The sequence below is a fragment of the Balaenoptera borealis genome (assembly GCF_965194805.1).
Source record: "Balaenoptera borealis genome assembly, chromosome: 20".
Classification (NCBI taxonomy): domain Eukaryota; kingdom Metazoa; phylum Chordata; class Mammalia; order Artiodactyla; family Balaenopteridae; genus Balaenoptera; species Balaenoptera borealis.
Window position 1 is genome coordinate 60,430,994 of NC_138879.1, and position 15,682 is coordinate 60,446,675.

The following is a 15,682-nucleotide window of genomic DNA, read 5'->3' on the forward strand; positions in this document are numbered from 1 at the left end:
ACAGCCCGGGTGAGCCCTGGGGAAATTGGGGGAGGCTTCCTCCAGGCTGGGAGTTTTGTAATTGCTCTTTGAGGCTGGAAGGAGATCTTCCTTTTTGGCGTCGCTCATGGCGACGCCTGTGGTCCCTGGCTAGCCTCGTCGGCTGATGGGTGCCTGGCCGGCGGGGTGCAGCCTGTCCTGGTCGTGGTCCTGTCCATCCACACACTAGGAGCGCTTTCAGGCGCCCTAAAAGCCGTGGAGGCGGCTCCTCTGCCTTCCTGAGGTCCCGTCCACAGAAGGCTTGAGGTAGGTCCTGTCTGTTGCACACTCACTAACTCAATACTCACCCCCTGTGAGGGGGAGGGACCGTCGTGCCCGTTTTTATGGATGACTAAGCTGAAGTTGAGAGAGCTGGAGGAATGTGGCCACGGTCAGATGCCCAGGGCCGGCCTGGGCCCCGTGCTCGCTCCCTCTTCCCCTGGCAGTCAGGCTGGCTGTGTGCTCCGGCTTGGGCCCTCGGGGTCACCGTGATCTGTCTCCACCACGCGCTGTCGCTGCTCTTGCAGGAAGCCTGCCTGTCACAGGACAGGGGGCTGTTCCCAGCCGCGCCCCTCCTCCTGCAGGCCCGGGGTGGGGGGGGCCTCTGCGGGCCTCCCTTCGCATGGCACTCCCCCGCACTCGCTGGGTCACGGTGTGCGTGCCTCCTGCCTGCTGGCTGTTCTGTGCCCGCCAGTGCCCTGGGGCGGAGGCCCCTCTGTCAGTTTGAGCTTGAACTGGGAAGCCTTCCGTGGCTCCATGGCTCGGCCTCTTGCCCTCGCCTCTGCCCTGGGGGTGCGAATGGGCGAGGCCAGCAGCCCCAGGGCTGCATGTCGGCTCGATTTCCTGCAGCTCTGACCTGAGCACCAGCCCTCCACTGGACCTTTCTCTTCCCATCAGCCGGCCCAGCAGCCTGGCTGTCGGATAACAGCCGGGGACCCCGGCGGCCCCGCGCTCGCGGCCTGGCCCGGCTCCTGCAGAGCCCTGCGCCCCCAGCTGCCCGCCCGGCCCTGAGTCGGTGCCCCCAGCCCCCGTCCCGCACCCGCCTGTACCCACTCGGGAAATGCTCCGTCAGGTGCCCCGTGTCTCTGCCTCTAGAGGTCACACCCATGTGCACCTAAGCTGGGGAACCCCAAGGGGGACCCAGTTGAAAAGAACTTGGGTCAGCAGCCTGGGGCCTGTGAGGCTGACAGGCGTCTCTTCTCTGCGCTGCGGGCTGGCCTGAAGGGCTCCTTTGTTCGGGGGAGGGGAGCGTGTGGTGGCCTAATTAGGCCGGCGTGGAGTCGGGCTCGGACAGAGCTGCCCCTTGGAACCGAGCTCTCCAGGTGGGAGAGTAAGTTAGTGATTTTGTGAATTTGTCAGTCTTTAAAGAAAATAGGAGATTAAAAAGAGGAGAAAACGAAATGCAGTGTGGTGTTCTGGACTGGATCCTGGACAAAAAGGGCGTTTTAGTGGAAAAACTGGCGAAATCCGAATAAAGCCTGGGGTTTAGTTAGTCCTCTGCCGATGTTGATTTTTCAGTTCTGACACGTGAACAGCGCTTCTGTAAGATGTTAACATTAGCCGAAACTGGGAGGAGGGCACATAGGGACCCTTACACAATCTTTGCGACTTCTCAGTAAATCTGAAATTATTCCAATATTAAAAGTTTATTAACGAAGAAAAGAAGAACAAGGAGAGAGTTGACCTGGCAGCTGATTGCACTTGATCCTCACCCCCGCTGCCTGTACGCTTCTCGGCCCAGGCCTTCTCAGCTCCACCTGGGAAATCAGGAGGGCGGGCTGTGGCCGGGGACTGGGGCCCTGGCCGCTCTCGAGGCCCCGGCCTTGTCCGTGGGTGTCGGGGTCCCAGGCCGCGTGCGCCAGGGTGGCCTTGGTCGCTGCTCCCTGCGGGCGGTGCGCTGTCGGGCTGCTCACCCCTCGGCCTCTGAGAGGGGCTGCCCTCCCTGTGGGCGGGGCTGGGGTACATAAGGCGAGTCTGTGAAGAGCCCGGCCCGACAGGAGGTGTGCTCGCTGGACACCGGATTCCCTCCCCGTCCGCTCCTGCTGTGCGCACCGGCGCCCTGACGACGCGAGGTCAGAGGTGGCAGCTCTGAGGGCGAGACGTGGCCGGCGGGGCACGGGCAGCCTGCCCAGGCCCGTGTCCAGAGTCGGGGGACGTGACGTGTGTCGTGAGTGGCTCATGGGCAGTCTTACCGGCTGGGCTCTGAGACCTGGGAGCTTCAGCGTTTGGATCCCTGAGGAAACGGTGCCTCTGCCTCGCAGGTGGGCCGGGCCGTTGGGCGCTTCCTTCCGGAAGGGGAGCCCCTGTGGCGCAGAAACCCAGAAATCAGGAAGCTGGTTATCTGCAGGCTCCTGGGCATCAAGCGGCCGGGGTGGCTGGTGGGCGGCTGTTTACCTGTAGGTGGCAGTAGTGACACGGGAATGCGAGGGAAGGGTGCGGGGGGCCATGGCGCCCCGGGGTGGGGGGGGGACGCCGGCCACTGAGTCATGGGCTCTGCAGTGCTTCCTGTTTCGTGCTTAGTTCATCTCACAGCTGCCACGTGAGAAAACCACTGTGATTATCGCATCTAGAGATGACGGAAAGCCTTGAAGAGGTTGCGTTCCGGGGGTCACACGGTAATTGGCTGAAGTTTTGAAGCCACCAAAGCGTGGGTTCCAACTCCCTGCTCAGACCCCACAGTCACGCATGTTTCTCCTGCTTCTGAGCCCAGAGGGAGACCCTGGGGACAGCTGGCGCCCAGCACCGATCTCCCCAGGCCACCCAGGGCCCGGCGCCCAGGGCCGCAGAGGGTGTGCGGTCATCGCTGCGTGGCATCACAGGCCAGGCCCTGCCGCGGATGCGGAGATGTGCCGCCTTCGTGCAGCTGCAGGTTTAGGCGGGAAGCCAGGTACCCCCACGGCCCGTTACGGCCGTCACATCGGAAGAACCTCCCAGAACAGAGTTGGAGCGGCCTTGAGAACTCGGCCCTTGCATGGACTGTTCCGTCAGGTGCTGGCGCCCGTCAGAAGCATCCCTAGGGATGGTATCTAAGGAGGCTCGGGGGAGGACGTGGCGGCAGCACTAGACATGGGCAGGCTGGCAGGGGCGAAGGCTTTCCAGGCCGGAGAAGTCCAAGTGACCTCCTGGGGGCGGGACGCAGATACAAGGCCCCTTGGCTGGCAGAGTCCTCTGGACCCAGATGTGGTTCCCGCTTTCACACTCGGGCAGATAACCTACCTTTTCCTGAAATGAGGGCTCAGCTCCGATGGGTCTCCTCTTCCCTTCGTTTGCTCTCACGGTGATGATCGGGTTTGGTGAAGTTCTGTGTAAGCCCAGGGATGCCAGCTTTCATCGCTTCTATTCAACACGGTGCTGGGAGTCCTTGCTGGAGCGATTACAGCGGAAAAGAAATAAAGGGCCTCCAAATGGGATCTCTGTTCACAGATGACATAACCTTGTATGTAGAAAACCTAAGGATTTCATGAAAAAAAAAAAAACCTGTTAGAATTAATAGATTCAGCAAAGCTTCAGGATAAAAAAATCAACACTCAAAAATCAGCTATGTTTCTATACACTAACAGTGAACAATCTGAAAAGGAAATTGAGAAAACAATTTCATTTATAATAGCATGAAAAAGAATAGCATCCCTAGGAATTAACCAAGGAGGTAAGAGACTTATACACTGAAAACTACAAAACATTGCTGAAAGAAAGGAAAGAAGATAAATACATGGAAAGACAACCCATATTCACGGGTTGAAGACTTAATACTTTTAAGATGACAATACTACCCGAAGTGATCTGCAGATTCAATGAAATCCGCATCGAAAGCCCACCAACATTTTTTGCAGAAGTAAAAAACTCCATCCTAAAATTCATATGGAACCTCAGGGACTCCAAATAGCCAAAACAACCTTGAAAAAGAAGGACAAAGTTAGAGGACTCAACTTTCCTGATTTCAGAATTTATAGTAATCAGAACAGCGTGGCACTGGCATAAGGACAGATGTAGACCAATGGGATAGAATAGAGAGCCTGGAAATAAATCTTCCCATATATGCTCAACTGATTTTTGACATGGGTGCCAAGACCATTTAGTGGGAAAAAGACAGTCTTTCCAACAGATGGTGCTGGGAAAACTGGATATCCCCATGTAAAAGAATGAAGTGGGACCCATACCTTATACCATATAAAAAACTTAACTCAAAATAGGGCAAAGACCTAAACATAAGAGCTAAAACCATAAACGTTCTAGGAGAAAACAGGGAGATCGCTTCATGACACTGGATTTAGCAATGATTTCTTGGCTATGACACCAAAAGAAAAAAATAGATAAATCAGACTTAATCAAAATTGGAAACTTTTGTGCATGAAAGGACATTATCAAAAGAGGAAAACACAGCCCGCAAAATGGGAGAAAATATTTGCAAAGCATATATCTGATAAAGGATTAATTTCCAGAATATATAAATAATTTCTAGCGACTTCCCTGGTGGCGCAGTGGTTAAGAATCCGCCTGCCAGTTCAGGGGACACGGGTTCGAGCCCTGGTCCGGGAAGATCCCACATGCCACCGAGCAACTAAGCCCATGTGCCACAGCTACTGAGCCTGTGCTCTAGAGCCTTTGTGCCACAACTACTGAGCGTGTGTGCCACAACTACTGAAGCCTGTGTGCCTAGAGCCCACGCTCCGCAACAAGAGAAGCCACTGCAGTGAGAGGCCTGCGCTCTGCAACAAAGAGAAGCCCCCGCTCGCCGCAACTAGAGAAAGTCCGCGCGCAGCAACGAACACCCAACGCAGCCAAAAACAAACAAATAAATAAATAAAAATTAAATAAATAACTTCTACAACGCAACAACAAAAAACTAAACTACCCAATTTAAAAATGGACTTGAATAGGCATTTACCCAAAGAAGATATACAGTTGGTCAATAGCATGTGAAAAGATGCTCAACATCACTAAGTCATTAGGAAATGCAAATCAAAACTGTGATGAGATACCAAATAACAAGGAGGTGAGGGTGTGGAGAAATTGGAATACTTGTGCACTGCTGCTGGGAGCATAAAATGGTGCAGCCGCTGTGGGAAACAGTCTGGCAGTTCCTCAAAAAGTTAAACATGGAATCAGCGTATGACCACCAATCCCACTTCTAGGTATACACCCAAAAGAATGGAAGGCAGGGACTGAAACAGGTATTTGCACACCCACGTTCATAGCAGCATCGTTCACAGTAGCCAAAAGGTGGAAACAACCCATACAGATGAATAAACAAAGTGTGGTCTCTACGTGCAATGGAGTATTATTCAGCCTTAAAAAAGAAGAAAATTCTGACACCTGCTCCAACATGGATGAATCTTGAGGAAATTATGCTTCATGAAATAAGCCAGTCACAAAAAAGACAAATATTGTATGAATCCACTTATGTGAGGTACTTAGAGGGGTCAACTTCATAAAGACAGAAAGTAGAAGGGTGGGTGCCAGCGGCTGAGGGAGGGGGATGGGAGTGAGGGTTTAATGGGGACAGAGTTTCAGTTTGGGAAGATGAATAATTTCTGGAGATGATGGTGATGACGGTTGCACAACGTGCATGTCCGTAATGCCACTGAGCTGTGCATTTAAAAATGGTTCAGATGGTAAATTTTATGTTATGTATATTTTACCACAATAAAAAAAAAATCACGGGGGACTTCCCCCGTGGTCCAGTAGTTAAGACTCCGAGCTCCCAGTGCAGGGGGCCCGGGTTCAATCCCTGGTCGGGGAACTAGATTCCACATGCCGCAACTAAGAGTCCGCGTGCCACAGCTAAGATCGCATGTGCTGCAACTAAGACCCGGCACAGCCAAATAAATAAATAAATGTTATTTTAAAAATCACCAAAAAAGAAGAAAAGAAAACATAGGCCAATGTACTGTCAGAGTGGGGCAGGGGACTGGGGGAATCAGAGATCACTGGGACCTGTTACCTCATTTGGCAGGAAACAGCACCTAGAGAACGAACCAGAGAAGAAAAGGGAAGCAGAGTCTAGGAGCTCAGGGTTAACGTGGCAGAGCCAGGACTGGAGCCAGGGTCCTCGAGCTGCAGGGCAGGGACTCGGTCTGTCTTGCCTCCTGCTGTGTCCCCGTGCCCAGCCCTCGGTGGCTGTTAGCTGGAGGGCTGTGTCTCGTTCCTTCCCCAGGGCGGGACCCCCAGCCCCCTGGCGCTGTTGGAACACGTCTGTCCCTGCCTCGTGCCCACAGGTTCTGATGGGAAGGCACAGGGCGGGACCCAGGCAGGAGTGTCTCACCTGCAGCCATGGTTGGAAGCAAGTTCTCCATCACCACCACCCCCCTGCCCTCTCCAGCTGCGGGGTGGGGGAGAGGGGCTTACCCAGTCCCTGAGGACTTCACACCAGCTCTGGCTGGTTCTTCCTGGCTTGGCTTGTCCTGTGTGCCCTGCTTACAGGGGCTTGCCGTGGTCTGTCACAGTTGGTGGGCAGGGGCGGGGTTGCCACTCACTTCCCCGTGGCCCCGTGGCACTAGGGCCCAGGGATCGGGGCCCCAGTGCTGTGGCTGGACTGGGTCACGACTGGCCTTCTCCCTGTCCCTGCCCGCAGGTCAAGGACGGTGCAGGGCACTTCTCAGGCTGCCAATCTCAAGTACATGGCATGGGGACCACGGGGTTTTATTTTGCCTTAAAGTTACAGAGGAAGCTGCCTCTGTAGTCTGCGGGCTGGTCAGATGTACTTTATCTGCCTTTTAAGAGGGGTGAGGGAGGAGTGGGGCCTGCTGGCGTAGAAAAGGACATCCCATAAAGCAGGGGTGAGGCTCTCCAGTGGAAGAGGACCAGCTGCAATTAACATTCACAAAGCAGGTTAGGAATCTGGAGCAAGAGGCTGCCATGGCTCTGAGTACAGTGTTGGGGTTGATTTTTCTTTCCCCCTGGCTGGCCTGTGCCCACCTGCCCCACTAGCATGTAGCATTCCCCCTGGCTGGCCTGTGCCCACCTGCCCCACTAGCATGTAGCAATCCGGAATCCAGAAGGCTGCTTCCATCACTGGCGCGTATCATCAGATGAGCTTCCTGCCCACCCAGACCCCCTTTCCTCCTTTCTCCACACTGGGCACGAAGCAACCCGGAGCGCTGTTTCTTTGCGCCGGCACCTCTGGGCTCCTTCTCACACTCTTGATTGTTGGGGAGGTAGAAAATTTGGCTGTTTTTTCCTCCATTCTCACCAAAAGGATGTTGCTGAATGCAAAAATGCTAATCCAGCCCTCTTCTGCCGTCTGGTGCTGGCTGCTTCTGAAGTTGCTCCATTTCACGTCAGAGTGTGGACGTCCGCAGCCAAGAAACCAAGCCACTGGGTCTGGAGGCTCCTCGCAGCAGGACCGCCTGGGATTTCCCACTGCGTGGGAGGCGTGAGGGGTGGGCTGCTGGAGAAAAGCCATGCTGGGAGAGGGCACTGTCATGGCTGGCAGGGTCGAGCGGCCCCCGACCAGGTGTCAAACCCGTGCCCCCTGCAGTGGAAGCGCGGAGACTTAACCACTGGACCGCTAGGGAAGTCCCAGGGTTGACCTTCAAGGCACCCTGGCCCCCAGCCCACACCGGGCAGGTGGCGGCCTTTTCTGAATGGAGAAAATGCCATGGCAACAGCGTCAGGATGACATAACTCCTTTACGCTGAAGGTTTAATGGGAGCTGTGTCTGCCCCGGCTCAGCCCAGCCCTGTCCAGCCCTGTCCAGCCCTGCCCTGCCCTGCCCGGGCCTGCTCAGCCCCTGGTCATTAGCATATCACCGGGGACCTCTAAAAGGTCAGCCCTTTGCAGCCCGGGTCACTGGTGCTTTGATCTTTCTCCATCCCAAGGGCTAGCTGGCGGGAACGACTTGGCCCTTGCCCCCTGGAGCATTGTGTTTCTGCTGTTGCACCAGGATTTATCTTCTGTTTTGACAATTTACATGATAAAAGAAATGAGCCTGAACTTTGCATCCTCTGGCCTGGGGACAGGACGGAGGGAGGGAGCCCGTGGTAGTGGCCACGGTTGCAGGGCGATCACATCCAACTCAGTTCTGTTGCTGGGGGGAATTCTTTTATGAGGAGAGGAAAACGAGAACTGATTTGAGCTCCTTTGTCAGCCGTACCTCCTTCGTCTGTCTCAGCCGAGCCAAATACCCACAGCTGTATTTCTGTGGCACTTCCAGCAAAATGAAAAGAAAGAAGCATTCTTTGGGAGTTGGTTCTTTATAATCAAAAGGAGTATCTATCTTTTAGCTTGAAAACTCAGAACCCCGGTAATTGAATACAAAGCGCTGACCCCGAGGATGGGTTCTCATGCCTTTGACCCCCTTCCCGGTGCTGGTGGAGGAGGGAGGGGGAGGGGCAGGTTCATGGACTCTGCTGCTAACCCGAACTTGGATGTGAGGTTCATTGATTGAACGTTTCCTCTGTTAAGCCTCCAAGACAGTGTCCCCGTGGCCCCGCCACGGTGCCACTGCCGCTCTCTCTTCCTGAGTCTGTGCCGCGGCCCGTGCTGTGACCAGACAGACCACCGGCGGAGGGCGGCCCCTTGGCCAGCTGGCCTGTCCCTTCGCTGGCTCCGAAGGATCGCAGGCAGGGCGGCTTTATTAAGAGGCCGCTGGGTTTGTGGCCGCAGACAGCCCTGCTGTGTGACCCCAGGGGGAGTCCCCTCCTCTGGGCGTGGACATCTTGAAGGGGAGGGCCCTTCAGAGAGCCGAGTGGCCCAGCGAGCGGGGGGCAAGGGTCGTCCCGACGCTGCCTCGTGCTGCCCTCACCTCGAGCAGCCTCCGCCCTCGGTCTTCCCTTCTCTAGACTGGACGGTGCTTTGGCCGTTCCTCCTGCGTGCCTGCCCCTGCTCTCCCCGATCAAATGCTCCTGCCAGGCGGCACCGTGGGCTCTGGTGGTTGAGACCCCATCCCCCGCCCAGCCCACCGCACGCACCGGCTCCTCAGGGGCGACTCTCACCGCTTGGGGGCGGGTTCGCTCCTTCGCGGGTAGGGAGTCTTTGGGTGACCAGGGTGACGAATAAAGGGGGTGAAAAGGTTGGGGATATAGCCTTTTTGGTAAAAATTAAAGCAGTGAGGCGTTTTCCACGCAGACTGAAGGCTGTCGCACAGATGTTTGCAGCAGTGGCTGTTTGGAGTGTGTGCTCACCGCTTGTAAGGACAGCCTTCGTTTGGGCGTGTGAGTTCCAGGGTGTTGTGTACAAAACGAGCGTCCCTTCTCCGCAGCTGCCTCCAGTAAAACAAGGCCACTTCCAACACGTACAGAGGTCGTGGGGTTTTTATGGAGCGTCAGTGGAAGTGCGGGTTGTTTGAAGCTGTTGTTGAAAGGGTGGTGATGGTCTCCCTCTCGAGAATTGTGTAGTTAGGATGGGGCAGGCTTGGAATTCAGTTAAGATCCCAACGTTGGGTCCAAACTCGCCTGTGCTAACTGCTGAGGCCATATCAGCAAATGCCTAGGTGTTAGAGACAGACAGACCTGAGACCGCATGTCAGTGCCACCAACTCAGCTATGTGATCCCGGCCAAGGACCCCACCTCTGAGCCTCACTTCCTTCTTTCTAAATGTGGGAGAGAATCATGCCTACCTTAGGGGGATTTTTTTTTTTTTTTAATTTTTAATTGTGTTAAAACACACATAACAAAATTGGCCATCTTCACCATTTTTAAGTGTTAAATACATTCACACTGTCGTGCAACCACTCTCTAGACCTTTTTCGTCTTGCAAAACTGAAGCTCTGTCCCCATTCAACAGCAACTCACCACCTCCTGCCTCCAGCCTCTGGCACCCACCATTCTACTTTCTCTCTATGAATTTGACTACTTTAGGAAGCTTAAATAAGTGGAATCATACAGTATTTATCTTCTTGTGTCTGGCTTATTTCACTCAGCATAATATCCTTGAGGTTCTATTCATGTTGGAGCAGGTGTCAGAATTTCCTTCCTTTTTAAGGCTGAATAATATTCCATTTTGTGAACTTACCACATTTTGTTTATCCATCATCTGTGGCTGGACACCTGGGTTGCTTCCTGGCTATTGTGAATAATGCTGCTGTGAACATGAGTGTGAAAATATCTCTTTGAGATCCTACTTTCAACTCTTTTGGGTGTATACCCAAAAGTGGAATTTCTGCATCATATGGTAGTTCTCTTTTTGATAATTTGAGGACCTGCCGTATTTCTTATAAGGGCTATATCATTTTCCATTCCCACCAACAGTGCACAAGCAGTTTCTCCACATCCTCTCCAGCACTTGTTATTTTCTGGGTTTTTAAAATATATATTTTATTTATTTATTTATGGCTGCACTGGATCTTCGTTGTGGCACGAGGGATCTTTTAGTTGCGGCATGTGGGCTTCTTAGTTGTGTCACGCATGTGGGATCTAGTTCCCCCACCAGGGATGGAACCTGGGCCCCCTGCACTGGGAGCGCAGAGTCTTACCCACTGGACCACCAGAGGAGTCCCTATTTTCTGTGTTTTTTGATAGCAGCCATCCTAGTGGGTGTGAGGTGGTATCTCATTGTTGTTTTGATTTGCATTTCCCTAATGACTAGTGATATTTAACCCTTCTTTTTTCATGGACTTTTTGGCCATTTGTATATCTTTTTTGGAGAAATGTCTGTTCAGGTCTTCTTTATTTATTCTAAAGGATACTAACTCCTTCTCAGATTCGCAAATATTTCCTAACGTTCCGTAGGTCACTCCGTTTTTACTCTGTTGATTGTGTCCTTTAATGCACAGAAAGTTTTAAATCTTTGTGCAGTCCAGTTTATCTGTTTTTTCTTCTGTTGCCTGTGCTTTTGGTGTCACATCCATGAGTGAAATCATTGCCACACCCGATGTCATGAAGCCTTTCCCCTGCGTTTTCTTGTAAGAGTTCTAGCTCATGGGAGTTTGGTGAATGAAGGGCAGCGTTAGAGTCAGCCCTCGGCCCCCCTCCCAGGTATTCTCGTGGGAGCAGCACCCAGAGCTGCTGTCGGCTCAGCCCGTCTGCTTGGTGGGAGAGTGGGGTGGGTCCGGGTCCCTCCTCTTTCCTGCCGGGGTCCTTATTCCAGGAGAAGTGTAAGCCAGTTTTCTTTCTGAATTTGCAGAAAAGGCTACAGACGGCTCCCTACAGAGCGAGGACTGGACGTTGAACATGGAGATCTGCGACATCATCAACGAGACGGAGGAAGGGTGCGTGTCCCCCGCCCGGGGCAGGCGGGTGGCGGGCCACTCGAGTCAGTCTGTGTCCAGCCTGTTGCCCTGACATCTGACAAGTGGTGCTCCTCTTTCCCTCACCCCTCCGTCCACCGCCCCCCCGCCCACTCAGAGTCAGAGCAGTGACCGCCTCTTTCAATCACAAGGGGAATGACGTTGCTCGGCTTCCGGGTCCCTTGCAGCCCGATCCCCACCTCCTGCCCTCCGCAGCCCTGGGGACTGGCTGGAGCCCCAGGAGGGAGAAGCCCCCGGGGTGTGTAGTGGAAGGCGGGGCGCGGGGAAGACTTGCGAGGCCCAGGCCCCCCCACCCCTGCGCTGCTGGGCCTGTTCTTGCTGCTGTATTTACGTCCTCTTCTGCATCACAGGTGCATTCCACGTGTACTGCTTCCAAATTAGTCGGTGTGTGGCCCTCTGTCCACACCATAAAAATGGAATTTACGGTAGCCACACCCTCTTAAACCATCTCCAGACCTGGGCAGCCCTGGCCTTGGCGCTGCCCTTACTGGCCTTGCCACGTGGAGGCTGGGGACCAGCCACTGACGGTTGGCCCTGCTTCATTCAACAAACATGTCCTGAGTGACCACCTCGTGCCGGGTCCCAGAGCGAGTACTGAGGGCACAGCAGGGACGGGAGAGACGGAGTCCCTCCCCTGCGCCATGAGCAGGACAGTTACCACGCACCCTGCTCAGCTGGTGACACGGCGGGGAGGAAGAGCTGGGCGTGAGTGCTTGTGAACAAGCCACCCAGGAGGGCCTGGCCCAGGTGGCTCGAGGGGCGGAGGTGTGAGGCCCAGGCCAGGGAAGGGCTTCCCAGCGCACGGTCCCAGGACAGAGGGGGTCTGTCGTGTTTGAGGGACAGCAGCGGGGCCGGGATCCAGGCAGGGACCCTGGCTTCCACTTGGTCTGAGTTTCATCTTATTTATTTATTTTTAAAGGTTTATTTATGATTTATTTATTTATTTAATTTATTTTTGGCTGCATCAAGTCTCAATTGAGGCATGCAGGATATTTCCTTGTGGTGTGTGGGCTTCTCTCTAGTTGTGACACGCGGGTTTTCTCTCCTGTAGTTGTGGTGTGGGCTCTGTAGTTTGTGGCACTCGGGCTCTAGTTGAGGCGGCGGGCTTGGTTGCCCCGCGGCATGTGGGATCTTAGCTCCCTGACCAGGGATCGAACCCACGTCCCCTGCATTGTAGGGCGGATTCTGTACCACTGGACCACTAGGGAAGTCCCCATTTTATTTTTTTTATAGTTTTTTTTTGTTTTGATTTATCTGGCTCCTCCAGGTCTTTTTTTTTTTTTTTAATTAATTAATTTATTTATTTATTTATTTATGGCTGTGTTGGGTCTTCATTTCTGTGCGAGGGCTTTCTCTAGTTGTGGCAAGCGGGGGCCATTCTTCATCGCAGTGCGCGAGCCTCTCACTATCGCGGCCTCTCTTGTTGCGGAGCACAGGCTCCAGATGCGCAGGCTCAGTAATTGTGGCTCACGGGCCCAGCTGCTCTGCGGCTTGTGGGATCTTCCCAGACCAGGGCTCGAACTCGTGTCCCCTGCATTAGCAGGCAGATTCTCAACCACTGCGCCACCAGGGAAGCCCTCCGCCAGCTCTTAATTGCAGCACTCGGGATCTTTAGCTGCAGCATGTGGACTCTTAGTTGCAGCATGCAGGATCTAGTTCCCTGACCAGGGATTGAACCTGGGTCCCCTGCATTGGGAGCATGGAGTCTTAGCCACTGGACCACCAGGGAAGTCCCTGAGGTTCATTTTAGGGACCACGCTGGCTGCCGTGCCCAGGACGGCCGGGCTGGGGCTGTCACGATCACCCTGGTGTGAAGCGATGGCAGCTTCGACCGGGGTGGCAGTAGAGGGGGTGAGAAGCCATGAGAGTCTGAGCATTTCTGAAGGCGGAGCCAGTGGAATTTGCACTGTGGACTTGAGAGGAGAGACAGGATAGATAATCCAAGGTTCGGGGCAGCTGCATCCCGAGGCCCAGCAGGCCGGGTCGGAGGTTCAGCTAAGGTTCAAGCCCTTCCGAAGCAACGCTGGCGGGAGGGGTGGAGGGCTTGGCCGCCCTGGGGGCAGCAGGTTGGGAGCCCTCTGGGAGGGGAGCTGCGGGCGACCAGCCAGCTCAGTCCTGGCAGGAGACGGGATGTGTTGGGGAGAAGGCATTTTAACCCCGCAGCCCCCAGGCTCCTTCCTGCCCGCCCCGCCCCCGGCCCCTCAGACGCTCGTGGGTCCAGCTGTCCACGTTTATTGAGCCCACGGGTGGGGCGCGGCCTCTGGAGGCCGAGGTGGGTGCTGGACGGGCAGCCGAGGCCGTGGGTGCAGAGGGGAGGAAGTGGGAAGTGCGGCTGGGGTGGGGGGGCGTCTGGGGGTGGGGGGCGTCTGGACCAGAGGCCGGAAGGTGGCTCAGGCCGGCCAGCTGAGCTTTCCTCCGGGTCACCCGCCGGGCTGGGCGCTCCAGCTCCCTTTGCCCATGTCGCCCGCCCCTCCGTCTGCCACACCGAGCTCCTCCCTCACCCATGGACCTTCCTGGCGTCTCTCTGGCCCCGCTGGTCTTTTGGTTCCGTGAACCTCCCACTCATGCCCAGCTTGCGGGTCCCCAGGAAGCGCGGGGACATGCACACGTGTCGGAACGGAGCGTCCTCGTCCCATGGGGGCTGGAGCCCAGCCCCTCCCCCTGCCTTGTTGAGGGAGGGTCCTGGCCTCTGCTGTCGGCCTCTTCCTGAATGAGAGGAAGCCTGCCCTCTCCCTGTCCCGACGCCCCGCGGATAAGCCCCCCTTGTGTGATCCCCTCACAGCCCGTATTGTACTTGGGCTCATCACAGCTCAAACTCGCGTGTTTTGATGTGTGTGGGAGGGAGTGTCTGCCTCGCCCCCAAAGCCCCGGGCCCCGAGCTCCCTGAGGCAGGCATCTGTCTTCCTTACAGCCACGTCCCCACCACCTGGACACATTCATGAGGTAAGAGAATAAGTGGGCAAAGTCCCTGGGGACTCACGGCCTGAGGACGAAGGGGGTCGTGACCCAGGGCGACATTGGCTCCACGAGGGAGGCCAGTGCCAGGCTCCTGGGGAGGGGCATCCAGGTGGGGTCCAGCAGCCGCCCAGGGGTCAGCGGGCAAGGTGGGTGGATGGCAGGGCAGGAGAGAGGGACCAGGGGCCTGGGTGACCCTGGGTGGGTTCCCCTCCCGTCTCGGTCCACTCGGGTATAAAGTGGGCCCCGGCAGTGGCTTGCTCGTGGCTTCACTGCCCCGCCCTGTGCCCGGCCCACACCAGCTCAGGCAGCGCCCTCCAGCCCAACAGGGCAGGGCCAGACCATTTTAATGAGGAGGGGCTAAGGCTCCAGCACGGGAGCTCTGTCTGCGCTTCCTTTATTTATTCGGAGCCCACCTCTGGGAGACGGTCCTGCTGGGCGCCGATTTGGTGAGCTGTCCTGCAGGCCCCTCCCTGGGCTCGCCCTAACGCCCAGGCTGGGGTCACCTCCGGCCTGGGGCCTTGCATGGCTGCCCCTCGTGCCCTGGACCCTTGGTCACTAGGCAGCAGTGCCCTGGCTAGATAACCTCCCCGGGATGTTGTAGACCCTGTTTACCGGGCCTCACCCAGACCTGCCTAGTTAGGTGCAGCAGGCACGTGGATTAGGTAAATGCCCTTCAGGCAATTCTGACATGTGGCTCTGGTGAAGATCCCCTGACCTGGTCGTTTTCATGACCATCTTGGACCTTCCCCAGCTCATGGACTCTTTGTGCCCCAGCCTCTAAACTGGGGTAGCCCCGGATAAATGCAGCGGAGCAAGGGAACAGCTGGGAGGGGGCGGCCGGGAGGAGAGGAGGTGTCCAGGGTGGGCGGGGCGCAGCAGCGCCCGCCTGGGGTGTAAGTGGGAAGCAGCTCAGAGGTGGCAGTTCTGGAGCCGAAGGACAAGGTGGGCTCAGGATGACCAGAGAGAAGGTCTCTTCTGGGTCTGGGGTCCAGCTCCCGCGGCCCCGACCTCTCCCCATGCTTGGGGCCCTTTCCTGCTCTGCTGGGCTCCAGCACCCCACTCCCCTCTCCCAGTTTCCTGCTCTGCGTCTGATCGGCTGCTGTGCGGGTCCTCTGACAGGACTTTGATTCTGTCTCCGAGGCTGCTTCCCGGGGGAGAGAGAGAAATACTCGCTTTGGTGCTCCCCAGTGCCTCTCAAGCAGCACTTCCCCGATGGATTTTCACTTTCTCTCTAATCCGGGAGCCTGCGGCCTCTCTGATTTCCCGCCACCGCACGCCGCCCCCCAACCAGGGAGCTCCGTGAGTCACGAGTGAGCAGAGCCCTGGGAGGCTCTTCCCATGTAGTGCCCCGTGGAGTTCAAGAGGAGGGATAGAGCGTGCTCGGCGGGGCCTTTGAGACAGAGGAAATCAGTCCCCGCTCCTGGCCGGCGGCTGCTGACCTTCACCAGCCCCAGGCCACAAAGTCCTCGAAGCCGAGAGCCTGTCAAGTCCCGTGTTTGCAGAAATCAGCACCCCCGTTT

General features: G+C 55.9%; 1 protein-coding gene across 7 annotated transcripts in view; it reads left to right on the forward strand.

Moving 5' to 3' along the window:
• Positions 1-15,682, forward strand: part of TOM1L2 (target of myb1 like 2 membrane trafficking protein) — an 87,824-nt gene that overhangs the window by 38,132 nt on the left and 34,010 nt on the right. For all 7 annotated transcript variants that reach the window (XM_082373045.1, XM_082373046.1, XM_082373047.1 and 4 more), the window contains exon 2: positions 11,081-11,165. In XM_082373045.1, the coding sequence (XP_082229171.1) occupies positions 11,081-11,165 (85 nt within the window). The remainder of the gene's footprint in view (positions 1-11,080; positions 11,166-15,682) is intronic.